We start from the raw sequence: 18723 nt of genomic DNA, 5'->3' as shown, positions 1-18723 counted from the left end.
TTTATGTGTACATATTCTTTAATAAGAAAGCATCATTTCATTTGTTTCTAGTAATAATCTTTATTTCTCCTTTAAATTCTCTTGAAGTTAAGGTTTTAATATCACCTCTTTTGGAGAGGGTTGGTGAAATGGAGTGTTGTGGATTGCTTTCCAATTTCTGATTGGTCTTACCCGTGATTCTCAAATGTAACCTACTACCCCCCACCCTGAAAAAGGTACCAACAAAATCATTGCTGGTGAAATATTTAATTATAATGTTTTTTTTAGCAATGCCTACAGCTGCTTTCATTTTGCAAATGGCTGCTATAAGAACAGCTTCAAAAACTGCCCTCAGAATGTTTGAGTCCATCCCAGCAAACATTTTTAAAACAGTATATTTAAGCATCTGTTGTAGAAATGAGTTTAAACCAATTTCATCACAAATAACAGATCACTTTCTTGAACATTTCAATTAGATATAATGCCTTAAAGCATCATTATAGAAACAAATATGTGAAAAATGTAATTTAGGAAACAAAAAAGGTAAAATACCAAGTATTTTTTAAAATTATTTAAGAGTGATATTTTATTCTTCAGAAATTTACCCAAAATATGAGAAAGGATAAACTGTTTTGTCATCAAAAAGTTAAAAATTAGGAATATTAAAGGGAGAGACTTCTGGTTTTAATTAATGTGAACATTTTTTCTCTTCCACTGGTGTATTAAAAGAATAACTCCCATAAAGGCATTAGTAAAATATGCACAACATAGGATATTAAAAATAATAATGAAGCTCCTTTGCAAAGAGAAAATTCTGCCTATACAGCTGCAGTGCAAGACCAGCTTCTAGCCTTCACCTGATGTGTGGGAATCACCTCCAGATACTCTCGATTCTAATTGTCGGGGAGAGTAAAGCTACCCCACTAGCTTTACAGAATTCACATTTCTGCCCTGCCAGGCAGCCTGTTTCTTGCTGGAATATGATTGCGACTATTATAGTAGCCTTGATCAAAGAAAAGCATAGAAAATTGTCTTTAAAGTGGACAGTAGGGAGAGTGATCTCTATGGCCTTGTCAGAGCCATTGATGAGAGTTTGCTACCGATGGGAAAATAATTAGAGAAGATTGTGATCTAGTTACCTTGAGGGATGGGAGACAGCTGGACTTGAGAATATTTTAGAGAAAATAAAAGTAGCCACACTGTAACATTGGGTAAAATGAGAACTGAATATTACAAATGAAAACTAAGAAAATCTGATGTATTAGGTGGACAGTGTGGTTGTTTTTATTCTTTAGAAATTTAAATTATTTGTTTTGGGTACATAGATAGCTTTGGAAGTAAATCAGAATTACCTAGGAAAAGAAAGACTTAAAAACACAGTAGTTTGTATAATTACCTAAAGTCGACCATGGTCCACTTTTTGATATAATCTCTTCATGTGAATGAAATTCTAACATGTGGGGGTGAGGTGGTGTGAATGATCCCTTTAGCACTATTGTGCTGTAGTTATTTTGTAACCTGTCATTACAGCGAACTTCAAATGAATATGACAGATGGTCCTTGTACCTTAAACACTGGCAGTCCCCGCTGCAGTAAACACAACCGCCTCTGCGTTCTCCGAGTCGTGAGGAAGGATGGTGAAAACAAGGGCAGGCAGTTTTATGCTTGTCCTCTACCTAGGGAAGCACAATGTGGATTTTTTGAAGTAGGTGTAAGATTTATCTAGCTTACTACAATGTAATTGAATACTCTGATTATTAAAATGTAACAAATAGCAGTGTTTTTCTAGTTTTATCTTAACATTTTAAATAGCCATGTTGGTATTCAGTCTGAATGTTGAATAACTTAAAATTCATAGACGTTCAGCAAAAAAAATTTAATGAAAAAATAGCTATTAGATTATTAGTGTATTTCATATTGTCATATTTGTCACCACAAGTCTAGAAGTGTCGCCCTTGGCTTATAACAAAATAGAAGGCGTTGAGTGACTAGTAAGTACTAATAGTACTCATGTGGCTAATAATCCAAGATAAGAATTTGTTCTTCCAAACTTCAGTGCTACATCAAAACCTTTGGTTTATTCACCACTATATAAGAAGAACAATTACATGCCTGAGATTTACAGTAACAGTAGCAAATCCTACTACACAAGCTTGACCAAAAAGTGATGGCGCAGTAACAATCTGGCTATAGGGGACTCCTCATGCCCTCCCAGTTTCTGGGTGTGTCCCTGAAAGTGAATCTGAAATGGGAGACACGATCCTGGGATCCCTTTAGTCTCACTTTCTGCATTCCTCAGTGTGAGCATCTCACCATGCGGAGTGTGATTCTAATATTTTAAGATACATATGAGTCCAAGTTATGCTTTATCAGGAATGGAAGTGAAAAAAGAAAATATTGCTGTTTTCAGTGCAGGAGCAAAAATTTTCTGGTTGGGCTTCTTATCAGACAAAATAGCCTGTGTTTCATGTGATACCTTCCTAAGGAATTTCCCAAGGAAAATAGGATAGTGATTTTAGATCTCAGTCCTTGAATAGAATGTGAGTTTATCCTACTAAATTCGCAGATTTCCTCCTTAAGAAGCTTTTATAGATGTAACAAAGAAAATATTATTAGCAATATTCATAATATCGCTAAAAATATAATAGCTTACTTCATACCTCTTGTGAGGCCAAAATTAATAAGAATAATATAATGTAATCTGCCTAATTTAGTCCAAGTCAGTCCCTATTGGGTTCTTTCTTTTCCTAAGAGACTAAGGAAGTTTAGTCTTAGAATCATGACAAATATTTGATCTCACAGTTTTAACTAAAACAGACCTATAGCAGGGCCACTGGTGATTACAGCAGGATTCTGGTAGTTTTCAATTATTCTTCATAAAGTGAAGGAAACCTGTAGATAAAGGGAAGCTCAAAATTATAGCAATTTCCTATGTAATTCAAACAAATTTGTTAGAGATACTTCTTATAGGATATAAGCTTTTTTAAGGGCAACAGCTAATGACTTATGTCTGTTTCGCAATGTCAAATTAATGGTAACAGCAGTAATATGGCACCAATCAAATGAGCCCGGTCTTAGTCTATACATTGTAACTTCCGTCTTTTCTTCTTCTCCACCACAGTGGGCAGATTTGTCCTTCCCATTTTGCAGCCATGGCAAACGCTCCATCATGAGAACAGTGTTGAAGATTGGACCTAATAATGGAAAGAATTTCTTTGTGTGTCCTCTTGGGAAGGAAAAGCAGTGCAATTTTTTCCAGTGGGCAGAAAATGGGCCAGGAACAAAAATTATACCAGGATGCTAATATTTTCTCCTTCTGTAGAATATCTGGCATTTAATCTCTTCAAACTGTATGTAATGTTTAGTTTCCTTTTGTGTAATAGAAAGGTTGGAGAATATCTATGGTAAGTTGAAAAGTTACTACAATATTTGAGAATGCTCCATTTTTTAAAAAATGTGTGCCATGTTTTCATCCTGTGGCCATGTGTTTTCCTTTTACCTTGGTGAATGCTCTGTGTGTTTCATCAGATGTATAGCATATTCCATCTAGAATGTATATTTCATGCGTTTAGTAATGACAATAAAGTAATTTTAGTATGCTCTACGTCTCTCGTAACTTTGGGGAAGCAGTGATTTTGTTTTAGGCTTATGCAGCACAATAAAATAATAAGATACTCTGTGAATACTTTTCTCAGGTGCTATCACTATTTATAATACATGATTAAAAGTATCTCTTGTTTTCTTAAATAAAATTTTTTAAATGAGATCACTCTTATGAAAAAGAATATATGCATTTTTTATTCTGTTCAACAAATGTTAAGTTTGAATAGAGTATGAAATTATCATCAAGAACAGAGCATGTTTCATAGTCTCACAAGTGCTTCTACTCTAAAAAGACAGAACCAACCTAAGATCAGTGATGTTAACCCAAAGAGCTCAACAAGGTAGTGACTACAGGGCAGAGCAGGAACTGGACTGGACAGTTGACGATCTGAGCTGACCCAATGTGAAGTACGTAGGCTATGCATTAAGAAGGATACTTCAATTTTGCAACAAAGAGAGAAAAAGCCCATTGTAAAAAGGACCTCCATAAAGTCCAGTCTCCAAAAATGTTCAAATTAATTAAAAGGAAATACAGGCAAATGAAAAACACAATAGGTTTTAATGTGATAAATTTAGATCCTTATAAGAAATGTGCAGGATCTCTATGAAGAAAATTTTACTGTGAAGCACCAAAGAACTAGATGGATTCTGGTTCAAACAAGAACAAAAACAGGTTTTTATTTGGAAATGATGAATGTATTTAAAAACTCTTCCAAATTTAATTTTGAGTTTTAACAAAATTTCCCATCAAAATCTCAAGGGGGTTCATGCTTTCACTGTGCCCTGGAGAGCTCCGTGTGAACCCAACCTTTCCACAGATGACTCTGATTCTGGACAAAATAAAAAACAATACTGGAGAGTGAACCAAAGTAGGCAGATTCTTGAAGGGTATAAAATTTGGACGAAGGAACCAACTGAAGGTGGTTTCCCATTTTTTACAGCTTTTATCCTGAGAGCAGAATGAGATAGTATCAAGCAGGCTGGCCAGAACTTCAGTAGAAAACCCAAAGCCTTTCTCGCCTGAAGAGTCAGCAGTTTTGGTAACTGGGAACAGGGGTGTAGGGGGGGAATCTCAGAAAGGACATGGGGCGATGGGGGCACAGGGAGGGGCGAGTTCTGTGTGTAAACCAGCCCCGTCTTTGTCGTTGACACCTGGACCACATGCGTGGGACCAAAGGAACACAGAGCAGCTGAAGATCAAAGGATGAGCCAAGATTGATTCTGCCAGCAAAGAGTGAGTGTGCAGTTCAAATCCAACCAAATTAATTGGCCACTGAGACAAAAACATCCAGGCTTTTTAGAAGAATACACCAGGTCCTCGAATAATGTCCTTTCGTTCAATATTGTTTTATAATGTTGAAGAAAACTGCTTTTCAGCCGGGGCCCCTGTGGTGTGGAAGCTGTGCGTCCTCCCCAGGTCTGCGTGGGGCCCCCCTGCGCCCCGGCGCGGGCACCGTCCTGTGCGAGCGGCCGTGGCTGTGAGCGCCCGGCCAGGGAAAATGGGCTTGGTTACACGCCCGAAGATGACCCAGATGTTGGAATCAGCAAACAAGGGCTTTAAAGCAGCTACTATATAACTATGCTCATAGAAGTGAACTCTCAAAGGAATTCAAATCTTCCAGAAGCACTACAGAAAATTTGAAATGGAAAATATCTGCATAAATAGAAAATATTTTTTCCTCTTAGTTTCTTCAACATATATGGGACTGTTTAAAGCAAAATTTCTAATCTTGTTTTGTGAAATTTACAATGCATGTAGATATATGTGGCAACTGTATCAGAGAGGACATAGAGATTGAAGGACTTGTGTGATTGCAAGTTTTCTCCATTTTATGTGAAGCGTTGTATTAACCATAACTGTATGAAGTTAAGTATAGATATGTAATACCTATTACCAAATTTGGGGCATTTTCAGCCATTATTACTTTTTCAGTCTCATACTCTTCCTTCTCTCCTTCTGAGACTCCAGTAACACAAACATTAGATTATTAGATTGTTACCGTCCCACAGATTCCCAAGGCTCTGTCCGTTTTTCCCAGTCTGTCTTCCTTCCTCTCTCATTCAAACTGAGTAGATTTTATTGATCTGTCTTCAAATGCACTTAATCTATTCTCTGTCTTCTATCTCCACTCTATTACTGAGGCCATCCAGGGAGTTTTTTATTTCAATGATAGTATTTTGTAGTTCTTTCATTTCGGCTTGGTTCTTTTTTATAAATTCTGGGTTTTTTTGTTTGTTTGTTTTTACTGAGATTTTCTAATTTTTTATTGGTTTCAGGATAATTTAGACTTTATTCTTAAAGCACTTTTTACAATAACTGCTTTAAAATTCTTATCAGATAATTCCAACATCTGGTTAATCTCTGTATTGTCATTGGTTAAGTATCTTTTCTCATTCAGATTATTGTTTTCCTGGCTTGAGGCATGACAGGTGATTTTTTTTATTGTATCCTGGATGTTTTAGTTATTGTGCTAGGAGAGTCTAGATGCTATGTACATTTATTTTACCATGTTGTCACTCTGTTTAGGTTTAGTGAGTAGATTCTGGCCTATATTGTGGGCATTAGTGCCAATGACGCTTAGCTTTCAGAGCCCTGGCTCTCCTTCCATCTGGTATGGCTGTGGCTTTTCTGCTGGTGCTGTCTGCAGGCACAGTGTTTCCCTGGGTTGCCTGGTGTTTCTGGACCACCTTCTACAATGGGGAAGGACAGGTGCATCTGTGCCTATGTCTCCTTGTGCCACTGGGTGGAGGGAAGCAGTTATTGTTACTGTCCCACATCAATGACATTGGCTCCCGCAGCTGCAGAATCAGGACAGGGAGATTTCAGAGCCTGCATCCCTTAATGCTTGTGCTTAACTTTTGGAAGATGCCATGTGCTCTACTGATATTCGTCTCTTTGGAGTTTTTCTGTCTATTTCCTGGTATTCCAAATCAGTATCATGAGAATATAAAGTGTTTTAGGAGGAGAGGAAAAACTGAGTGAGACAGAAGGTAATATGAGGAAGATAATGATTTTTAAGAGCCACTATTTCTTGAGCCCTTGTTTTGTGACAGCTGCTGTGCTGAACACTTTACACAGATTGTTTCACTTAATCCTCTTGACTACCCTGTATAACAGACTTTGTTGTTGTTGCACTGTTGTTATTTCTAATTTTCCAGTTTAGAAAACTTGGCCTTACATAGGTTAAGTAGGAACTGTGTCTGTCCCACAAGCCACGGTTTGAATGAACTTTGCGAAGCACTAATGCCCACACCCCGAATAAGCTATTCTCCTTGCCATGTATGAAAGTGCCAGAATTGCATGTCTTTGATGTCCAAATATCTAACAATCATATATGTAGGAAAAATAAAATACACAAATGAAAATAATTGTGCTATGATGACATAATATTTTTCTTCTCTAAAATTTATGTCAAATTTATAATGTTATAGTTCTCATGAATTTATTTTAAATTTTAATGTATATATTATCTCCATTTTTTTAAAAGAAATCCATCATTTCCATGTAGTTTTCTAAAGGTACCTGTCATTGTGTATTTTAGATTACAAAAATATAAAATGATAGGTATTAGCAAGTTGGTACAGGAAATGAAAGAGCAAATGTTCTAATGAGTTTCTCGAAAAATGAAAACTCTGTTTTTCTTGGATATTTTTACAGCACTTTATATCATTTCTGAAGGTTGTACCATAGTCTGCCTGGTATTATATTATCCTATCTGCATTTCTTAACGTTCACTTCCTTAGATTGTGTATAGCTCCTCTTTATTCTTCATAGAATCTTGCCACTTATTGTGCCTTGCGCACAGTAGAAGCTTGGTAAACACTTGTTGAATTTAGTAGATGAAAGTTTAGTATAATAGCAGTCTATTGAACATTTTTAACCTTGTTATCATCATTCAAACATGAATGCAGTTAAATGTCATTGAAAAAAGTGTTGCTGGTTTATGATAAAAGAGAAAGAAATTCCTCAATGTCTAAAAGCTGTTAAATCTTTCTAATAATTTAAATGAAAGTCTCTTTTTTTTGGCATTTCATAGAATTTTGCTTACAAATGGACAGGTCAAAATTAATCAGATCAAAGGGTATGCATTCATTAAAAAGGAAAGAAGATATAAAAATTATGCTGCCTGACACGTGCACTGTATTTAATGACGTATAGAGATGAATGAATGTAATCACATCTCACAGTGCCCATGAGTTGAACCTCTTCATTTTGTAGAAAACCAAGCCAACTGGTTTAAATAACTTAGTTTTTAATTCAGTTAATTTCTATTGGGCACCTACTATGTGAAAAATTCAGTGATTGATAATTTTAAAGAAGATCTTGCAAATACATAAATGAGGTAGAGAAGATAAGGGAAAATAGTTCTATAGGCAAAGTGCTAAAGGGTGCATTGGGGGGGAAGTTCGCTTCTGATTCATGAGCTAGAAGTGCTTCAGAGAAGAGATAGCAGTAGGAATGTCACCTTGAGGAAGATTTGCATATGCAGAAGGGCATTTCAGGCAGTGGGCACAGCATAAGCAAAGATATCTAAGAGCCACAGCACAAGGAACGTGTTGGGAATAGCAAATAGTTCTGTTTGGCTAGATCATAGAGTATGTGAAGGAATATAGAGGGAGATAAATGTGTAAGGAAAGAATCGATTCCCATTTCACAGCTATAAATGGAGTTTCTGAGATGGGCCAGTTCTGTGTTCTGAGGATATAATAATAAATAAATCACTCTCTCTCCTTAAGGAGCTCATTGGCAGATAAGTGTACACTGGCAAACATCCTAAACTAATGATGCCAACAGAGGACCACTGGAACAAAGGAAAAGGGATTTATTCTGCCACTGTTTGGGGAGGCAGTATGCATAGTGGCTAATTACTCAGATTCTGGAATAAGATTGAGTTCTGGAGTCAGACTGCTGCTTCAAAGACCTGCACTACCTTTGACCTTGATCTTGACCATGTGACTTCAATTTCATTGTTTTACTAAGTTTTAGCTCCTGTGTGTTATGTCTTAGTTACCTCATCTATTAGATGGTGATGATACTGGTACAGTTCTCACAGGGCTGTTGTGAGGATAAAGTGTGATATTCACCCGAAGGTTTTAGCATAGTCCCTGGCAGTTAAAGCACTTGAGTTAATTTTATTATCTTTATTATTAATAGCACTACCACCATTAATCTGTCACGATTATTCTCATGGAACATTTCAGGGAGGAAATAACAATGGCAATAACCTTAAAGAAGGACTTGAATTACACCAGACTGAGAAGACACCCAGGGCCTCGGGGACGGCGTGAAAGCAGGGAAGCAGGAGGAATACGCAGGGTCCAGAATTTCAAAAAGAAAGTCTTCGAAAGAAGATGCTGGGGTGAGTTTTATGGTTCCAATGAGATATGAAAAATTTAGAAATAAAAAACTTAAAAGCCCTGAATTCATGAAGAATTTTGAGATCTGAAGCTTCAGAGTAATTCAAGCATATATCACATTCTATATAGAAATCATAGAACAATAAGTATAAATCATTATTGATTAAAATTAACCTAATCCCATTCTGTCCCTATTTATTTGCAACAGAGATTATGGCTTTAAGTGCCTGGAAACACTGAATATGTAGTGTTTCTGGGGGAGCAGGGGAGGATCACACAGTTTCACCCAGAGTGATGGGCCGAAACAGTCCCATGCATTGAAATTGACTCGAAAAGGGGTGAGCTGACTAATGCTGAAACCACAGAGCAGGGCCTGGGGAGTGGCAGAGAACGGAAGAGCCCTGTTGTTCTTGAAGGTTGCAGAAAGAAAGCCAAAGATTTTTAGATTGAAATACTTTCTATTTGTTAGAGTCTTGTTGGCTCCTCTAATAGAAGAGAGAGTTCAAAAGAGATGAAGAAAAGAAAAAGCAATGATGGAAAAAAAATTAGATCCTCTGAACAGAAAGGGGAGGATAAGAAGAAACACCTAAAGCATCTATACAGGTTCTTGGCATCCATTCTTGGTAACCAGAAACACAAATATATGGAGTCAACAAAAGAACAGTCTTCTAAATTTTTAAAACTACATACTAGCATTTTGGACTAAATGCTATCATAAAATGCAAAACTGCAAAACAAATTCACAGTCTCATTACAACAATTCCATATCTACCTTCCATATTAGCATATCAGTGTCACTCCCAATTGCTAGCATGAACATCTTGATTTACATATTAATAAATACTTGTCTGCTTTTAATATGCATTTATTTTTCTCATTATTATATTATTACATTCAGCTTGTTTGGCACCATTTAAAAGAATTTATTTTGCTATCAATACCAGAAAACAATTTAGGAAACTGAACAGAGCAGGAAAAATGTAAAATCTATGTATTTGAGTTGGTTATTGACTCATTAGTTTAATAACTCGTTTTCTCAAACTTGAATAATTTAAATGCATTAGAAATGATACAGCATTAACAAGTGCATTCTTAAAATGGTAAACACTGGATCTAGGATCTGAGTTTGTAGTTATTACTTATTTAAAATAAACAAGCAAATTCCATTGAGATATGGTCTCATTTTCAGGAATGGTCTATTAGCAGGCAGCAGTGAGCACAACAATTAACCATATCAGCACATTAAAGCCTAATGTGTACACTCAACATAGCAGCAAACACACATCCTACCATGGCCTATTAAGTAATCAGAAATGATTGCAGATAATTAGCTCATGAGCAGCTGCATAAACTCAACTATTTCATTTTTTATCAGACATGGAGACTTCAAGTGGAGGGGAGGTTTACCAGCTATGTCTTGAGCTAAGTGAGAGTGTCACCATGGAGCAAAATTAGGCACAGATTCTAACGTTTGATGTTATATGGCCATTTTAAATTTTCTTCTGATCATACTTCTAATGTTCCATAAATTTAGTTCTATAAGTAAAAAATATGAAAACAAGGATATCACCAATGAACAAAAATCTGGTAAAATTGGAAGTTGAAAGAGGATAATAAGCAGAAATCAATTAGTAAATTTCTTTAATGAATGTGTATCATTCTTACTTGTTTGTATTTTTAGTTCAAATTTGATTTGCACATTCCCATATATTCTTTCTGAAAGACATTATATACAGCACCAATGGTGAATACATCTGAATTAATAAATGTATTTGACAATGTACTTTTTTATTTTTTTATTTTATTTTTTGAGACAGAGTCTTGCTCTGTTGCCAGGGCTAGAGTGCCTAGCTCACAGTAACCTCAAACTCCTGGACTTAAGCAATCCTCCTGTGTCAGCCTCCCAAGTAGCTGAAACTACAGGCATGTGCCACCATGCCTGGCTAATTTTTTTTTTCTGTATGTTTTTAGCTGTCCAGATCATTTCTTTCTATTTTTAGTAGAGACGGGGTCTCGCTCTTGCTCAGGCTGGTCTTGAACTCCTGACCTCAAGCAATCCTCCTGCCTCAGCCTCCCAGAGTGCTGGGATTACAGGTGTGAGCCACCATGCCTGGCCTGATAATGTACTTTTTTAAATTAAATAATGTAGTTTCCTTTTTTACTATCCCTTTTGCACAAAAGAAAACATGCTAGGCAGAAGATGACAACTATCTTTAGAAATCTGAAGAACTGATATGAAAAAGAAAGAATTATATTCTGTACGTGTCTGGAAAAACAGAACTAAGAGACATGGGTTTGATATATTTTTTAAAATTTTCAAAAATTAGAATTCTTAAAACGGGGACACTGTGAGGTGCTTAGCTCCTTCCAGGGATGTCATCAAATAAATTCAGTGACTGACCTGCAAGGATAGATGTGGTCACAAGGAACCTGCAGTCTAGCAAAGCTTCCTTTTTCTCATTTATGAGTCTAGGAACTAAAACAAAAGAAAATGGTTCAGCAATAAATTGATGTATTGTCATTGATGGTGTTCAACCTTTGCAGGGTAATTTCTGAATACTTGCATTGAATATTTTGTATCATGAAATTACACTTAACACATGTTGTTTTTTGGACAGAAAGTTAGTTTTCATTTTATTTATAGGCCTTCCAAGGATAAAATGGGTATAAACATATAAAACTAGGAGCCATGAATTTTACTCACAGAGAATTAGTGCCACTGTATGTATTTTGTTTGTTTTCTCTCTATCCTCATTTTTATAAGCATTCCATCAAATGTTTAAGTGCCTGGTGCTAAGCTAGGCACTGTGGAAGTGTAAATAAAGAGTAGAGTCTCAAGGAGTTTAAAGTCTTTGGGAGGAAACAAGCATGCAAGGCAACAATGACAGCTCAATGTGACAAGGGATATCTGTAGTGGAGAGATGTAAAGTGCAAAGAGAAAATAGGAAAAAGAACTCCCACGGCAACCCGGAGGACACTAGGAAGGTCTCACACAGGAGGTGACACTGGAGAGACAGGTAGTTGCCAGCTGTGAACAGGTGAGTTCAGGAGAAGCCCGCAGGCGGAGAGGGGAATTTGTTGGAAAGAAGCTATCGTATTATAAATGTGAACGACAAGTAGAGCTAAAATCAACCAACTCTGATAGTAAAAATTATTTTCATGGTCTTCACTCATTGCAAATTATTAACTGCAGTCCCTCGACCGACCAAGAGTGGGCTTCTTATAATGACTGCCTGCTTCCTAGAGCAGGGCTAGGAGAAGTGCTAGCTAAAATAGGACTGGCAGCATCAGCATCACCTTGGAGTGGGTTAAAACTCTCTGGAGTAGAGCCCAGGAATGTATTCTCCAACAAGCTCTCCAAGTAATCCTTGTGCAAACTCAGGTTTGAGGATCTCTGTTCCAGAGAAAAGTATTTGCATGTGTTTTCAAAAGACAACATTTTAATCTACTATGTTAGAATAGATATGCTTCTTTTTTGAAATGTATTATAATAACTAGGTTAATTCATTTAAAATGGAATAGGAATGTGAGGTTGAGAAAAGAACAGTGAATGGACTGAGAGTCGGGCAATCTTGTTTCTAATTACAGCTCTGCCACTAAATAATAATGGTCACAATAACTGTTACTAAATAATGTGTAACTCTGCCAAGATACTCAGCTTCTCTTGGAGCTCAGTCTTCAGCCATAAAACAAGGAGGTTGTATTAGAAGATCTCTAAAACCCCTTTCCAAATCTAAAACATGGTGATTATCAATAAGTTTTAACATTAATTTCTTGAATAATGAAATATAATATAATCATCCCTAGTCTTTCTACGAATTACCTTCGGTTGTTTTCAGCTTCTTGTGTCTTTTCAAAGTGGTATTGCCCTCACTCTCCGTTGTGTTTCCTTGTCCACCACTCTCAACCTGCTTTTCTCTCTGCCCTATTAGGTCAGCAATTAGTTCATGACACAATTGCTTAAAACGAGATATTCTTACTTTTATATATGTAAAGTCCCATGAAGATTCCTTGATTGAAACTCCCCAATAGACTTTTAGAAGAAAACAAAACAAATTGCACTTAGAGCATGAAGCATCCTATCTTGAATGTCAATTGAACAATTCACAAGGGCTGGGAACTAAGGAAAAAAAACCCGGTGTTTCACTGAAGTTAAGACAGAGAAGATCAGAGAAGCTAGATACCCAGGGAAAAACACGAAATCCTTCTGTTTGTACACTACACCTTAGAATTTCCCTTTCTCTTCCTTCTCTTTTCTCTTGCTTCTCCTTCCCTCGCTCCCTTCCTCCTTCCCTCCCTTCCTTCTTTCTTTCCTCTTTTTGTGCTGATTTTCTATCTGCTGAATTGCTCTCTCACCAAATCTTGCTGTAACTTATAGCAAGTAAACTATATATATATTTAACATATACACACATAAATACAGTCAACTATATATAGTATATAAAGTATATACTACATGGTATATGAATTAGGCTATAAACTTCCAAAAGGCAGGAATTATTAACCCATGTAACATTTAGTGTAATACTCCAAATAAAAAAATTCTCAATAAAAGCTTAAGAAATACATGTGCAAAGAATAAATGTGTAATGTTTTATAATCCTGGCCACAGTCAATTAATTGGTTTTCTTTACAATCATGGGGGCTTTTTCTCAAAATATATTATCTGTATTTTCACAAGGAGGTACTTTTTTTTGAGTCACCTATTTGCTGCTTCACCTGCTCCCTCTCCGTTCCTGTCGTAATCTGTGACTGGAGAGCGAACATAGCTGGTGCTTTCCTTGTACCTCACGCCCTGCGGTGCTCTGGCCCTCGGTGTTTTATGTCCTGGCACTCCAGCTCCTGTCACGGTCCCGGGCAATGTGGCTTCTGCCGGAGTGCCCTTGAGACTCACTTAGAGCATGTACATGGCTCATCTAAAACTTTTCAATAACCCTGCTCTGCCTCGGATGGGAAATCGCAGGAGAATGCTCTATTTCAGCATCGCTTTGCAATCACTCTACCTCCATGCTTTATGGTCTTGCACCCTCAGATTTGTCTTATCTGCTGTAGCTGCTTGTTCAGCGCCTACAATGGGGCTGTAGCCATAACAGGTCTCTAGCACCCTCATTTTGTTTCAGGAACAAACATAGATAATTTTGATCCACGGTTAACTCCAGTGGTGTCAAAATCTTCAGCGCTGTTATCTGTTCTAAAAATACCGGAAGTAGTTCATTTCTATATAGCACATCAGTTTTGGCATGTGGATTACTTTGTAAGCTTCCCCTGATACCACTCTTAAAGGAACGTGAACAATAGTCTTTCAAAATAGTCTCTGTGTAGATAATTTGTCACAGATCATTTTTGAGCTACTTATTTTCACCCACTTTGTTCACAGTGTTGGCCTAATTTTACTCTCTCAATTTGCATTTATTTCTTTGTTCCCTCTCTCTTTTCCCTTTAATATTATGATACACATGTATCAGCCAAAGGGCTCCTCAGAAAAGCTTCGTCTAAACCCCAGGTGAGTTGAGAAGCCCTTGTGATTTTTTTGAGTTCAGGGAAATCCTGCATATTTTCTTCCTAGAAATAATCTCAATTGTAATGAAATAATGTGTAATCCATTGTTTAATATCAGTTTTCCTTTTTAAAATGAATTCTCCACAAGGGCATGGATTTTTCTCGTATTTGACACTGAATCCCCAGCTCCTAGGCCAGTGCCTTGAGTATAGCAGGCATTCCATGAATGGTTGTTGAGTGAATATGTGTCCTATCCCTTTATTAATTTTTCTAACTGTTCTTTAGCTGTTGTTATATTTCTAAAAATGCAATCCTTTGGCCTCAAAACTGATAAGGACTGCTGCTTTGCTGATAAGTGCACACTCTCCTAGTAGGCAAATCGACACATGAATAAAGCTCTTAAAATCCAAATAACTATGGAAACAGCCCTTGGTTCTGCCTGGTTTCTAAGTGGAGTGCTGGGTCCACACATCTTACACTGGAGGGAGCTGGAGTCGCAGACAAATTCTGGTGCCCTGGGCTCCCCATTTTCTTATAGACACCACCTCCCTTCAGGTAGTACATTTTTTTCTTCAGGTGGGTTATGTACAATTGATTGTAATTAGAGCACTTAATCTATTCACTATAACTGATTAAGTTACTGCTTGATTGTGTTACAGCTTCATCCATTTACTGTGATTAGATTGTTGCTAGAAATATATGGATACAATCAAGCTTCTGCTATTGTCAAATTCCTCAGGGTGTTTCTAAATGTCTCCATATAATCTTTTTGGCTATTCCTTAGGGTATGTCATTTCTACAGATAACTAATCTCATCCATTACATTTTAAATCCTCCTGATTTTATTCTTGGAGGGCAACTTTATCTCAAACTCCTGGGGTGACTCTCCTGCCCTCCCCAGTACTGGCAAATAACGTGTGGGGCACAAACCACATCCCTCTTTCTCTGCCTTTCCTACTGTCTGTTCCTTCATCTCAGAGGTGTGGTGGCAGAGACTTACTCATATATAATTCCTAACAAAGAGGAAGACAGCTTTTTGTGAATTTTTCGCTAGGGGCCTGGAATGTAAGTTTATGTCAATGTCTTCAATACATTAGAGAAGCAAAACAAGCAGAAGCACCGTTTGTTAAAAATAATAATAATGAAAAGATTCTGACTGCTCTGCTCAATGTCACACGTTAAAAAAAATATGCATAAGTCAGTTTACAACCAACCACTGACCTCAGGCTCACGTTTTCCAGGGCAAAGTGGGGTCAGCTGATATCTCCAAATAACACCTCCCTCCAGCTTCCCTGGCCTCACGATGAGAGTTTAGAGACAGAGGTTCAGCAGTGCTACCTATTAGAGGCCACTAGGCTCACTACCTCTGTTGTTTTAGGTCAACAGAACATAGGGGTGGGTTGCATTTGTTTGTACCTTTGACTTTATGGAGCCTTCTCCTTTGGAAAAACAGTGGAAAGCTTCCTCCCGGTATTCATAGAAACCGAGTGTCAGAGACTTGCCTATGGCTCCTCCAGATAGTATAGTACAGCTAGCCATTGCCTAAAAAATTGTTTTTCCCAAAAGACTCAAGAGTGCATGGAGGATCTCATAAATATTAATTAGTAATCGAAATTCTTTTAGTCTGTGAATAGTGATGGTATCAACCTTATATCTCTTGTATGTTGTTAAATTATTTTAAAGTTCAGAAGTCCTAGTTTTCCAGCATTTCTAATATCTTTTCCACTCGTACAGGCGGGTCCAACCCCGTGCTCTGTCTTCAGGGCTACATCTAATTGCTTTCAAGAGAAAAAAGAGAGGTGCAAGTTTACAAAGTTAAATATATACAAAACACATTTTTGTTTTACTTCTTCATGTACAATAAATGTAATCTCTTGACACATAACCTAAAGAACTTTACTGGAAAGACAGAACTACAAGTAACTCTATTTTTTTAATTTCAAAAATAATTTCTTGATATATAACATCATCATTCCCAAAAGGCTTCAAGTCATTCTCTTTATCTAAATGAGTGGCCATGTCGTCTGCACTTCAGACGTGGAATAAGTTTTCTCATACCTTGAGATACCTCAATAACAGATTTAATGATGTCTGTGTTTTGAATCTGTGTATCTAACAATCTCATGTAACACTGTGGGGTAACCAAAACATACTTTTGACAAGATAAAATATAAGTTCCCGAGCCCAGGGACTACATTTCTACGAGTTATTAATATTTGGGGGATGAACTCCTACCACCTTAAAGATGAGGGTCAGATTCTAAGCCTATTTGCTTTTTGTACATTATTTTCATGAAATTGATTGTCTGGTATTCCAGGCTACAGGAGATGAAAGCAGAAATAGGGGATAGGTTGAGAGGTTACTTATTGGTATCCACACTGATAAAAGCAAGAAAACACAAAAAAATGCAGAAAACTACAAAAAGCAGAGAATCTAAAATGTAAGGGCCTTCTTATCTCATTCAGTTTTACAGCCATCCCTTTATTACAGCATGGATAGTAATTTATGTTCATAATGACAGCACCCAGTAATCAAATCAGGAAACATACCGGTACCCTGTCCACAGCTTAACGTTTTATACTCAGTTTCCAGCATATTTTCTGGCACATGCTCAGGACTTCGATTGGTATATGTTGAATGATACTGTGAAAATAAACTTCATAGAAACACAATGGAAATTTGTTATCTTATATTGTGATCTTTTAAGGAACTATTTCAAGAGAAGGGCGTGAGAAAGTTAAGAGTATATCAAGAGTAAAGCAAGTGAGCTGGGATCTGAGAGTTAAAGAAAATGGATGAAGAAGCCATCAAATATTACAGAAAAGGTCAGGAATGTAGAGCTTTGAAAAATGGAGAAGTAACATAGTATAGCAGCAGAATTCTAGATCTTCTGCAACTCACAGATTAAAGATTTAAGAGGCTATAAATGAGGTAGAGGTAGGATTTGATATAGAAAATGATTAAGATATAAATAAGAATCTCGGCATAGGCAAGACCCCTGTAAGGGCATATATTAGAAATGTTAAGGAGCAGATGACATGAAAAGGCAGGGGAGGAAATGGCAAGCTCAAGTCAAGGATGAGAACTATTTTGGGGCTTGGGAGCAATATAGAACAAGAAAATCTGAAGGAAAAAAGCAAAATCAAATTATGATCTAGCATAACTAGAAGGTGAACTGCATCCTTTAGCAGGGATCCCCAGCCTATGGTGAGTTGTATAATTATTTCATTACATATTACAACTTAATAATAATAGAAGTAAAGTACAAAATAAATGTAATACACTTGAATCATCCTGAAACCATCCCCTCTGCTCCCTGGGCCATGAAAAAATTGTCTTCTTTAAAAACAGTCCCTGGTGCCAAAAAGGTTGGGGACGGCTGCAAAAGAATGAAGAATGAATTCACATAAAGTTTAGGAAGATAACAGATTCAAACTAAAAAAAAAATAAGTAGATAATTTAGAATAGATTTGAGATCAATATAATTGTTAAATATTGTCAGAAGTACATCGAGAGGGAGATCCAAAAATCAGGATTAATTGTACTCATGAATGAAGCAACAAGTTGAGACTGGAAAATATTTTTTGAAAATTATGGAAAAATGCACCCAAAAAGATAGTTGTAACGAAGGGCGTGCATATCGTGTGACCCAAGCAGCATCTTATTATGGTGGCTCAGCTCGTCATTAAAATGCCTGAGACATTTTTAAAAGTATGCTTTCTCTGATCTAATTATAGTGTGTTCATGAAAAAGAGAATGGTACTTAAGGACTTTGAAAAAATTTTAAGAATGCATTGCAATCACTCTTGCCTTACCAATTAGAATTATTTTTCCAGATCCTCATTAATTATAAAAATGGAAATCATTGTACTTGGTGCTTTACAATAAATATTCAAGCAACTGGAGCTGTAAAATATAATCTGGCAATTTAAGTGATTTATTACAGCAGCATAATGCTTGAGACTTCTATTAGCTGAAAACCTGAAATATTTCAAGTAAAATATTTTAAAATAAGGTGGTGTTTTTAGGCTAAGTAAAACCAGAGTACTTGTAATTGAGAAGAGTGGATTCTTCCACTTTCTTCCATCATAAAAATATCATCAAAATAACTTTTTACCTTATTCCATTATATAAATAACACAACTTTGTATGATGTTATTGCATAAAAATGCTAGGAAAAACTTGAAACTCATTGCTTACTGAATTACTTCCAGTCATTAGAATAAACACAGATTCAGTACATTCTTTCATCATAATTGTTATTTTATGATCCTTAGGTTTATT

At 36.6% G+C, this 18723-nt stretch overlaps 1 protein-coding gene across 6 annotated transcripts in view; it reads left to right on the top strand.

Moving 5' to 3' along the window:
- The window catches only part of NEIL3 (nei like DNA glycosylase 3), a 65192-nt gene that overhangs the window by 34729 nt on the left and 11740 nt on the right, over positions 1–18723 (top strand). For 2 of the 6 annotated variants that reach the window (XR_006735427.1, XR_006735429.1), the window contains exons 9-11: positions 1510–1684; positions 3101–3383; positions 8785–8942. Coding sequence is in view for 2 of the 6 variants with exons in the window: in XM_045552465.1 (XP_045408421.1) it covers positions 1510–1684; positions 3101–3283 (358 nt within the window). In the remaining 4 variants the exon portion in view is untranslated. Of the gene's footprint in view, positions 1–1509; positions 1685–3100; positions 3584–8784; positions 8943–9148; positions 9794–18723 lie in introns of those variants that run through there. The other 4 variants (XM_045552465.1, XM_045552466.1, XR_006735428.1 and 1 more) reach the window with 3 other exon arrangements.

Source organism: Lemur catta, chromosome 5 (assembly GCF_020740605.2).
Source record: "Lemur catta isolate mLemCat1 chromosome 5, mLemCat1.pri, whole genome shotgun sequence".
NCBI lineage: Eukaryota > Metazoa > Chordata > Mammalia > Primates > Lemuridae > Lemur > Lemur catta.
The sequence above is the reverse complement of the archived record's forward strand: the minus strand, read 5'-3'. Positions and strand labels throughout refer to the sequence as shown.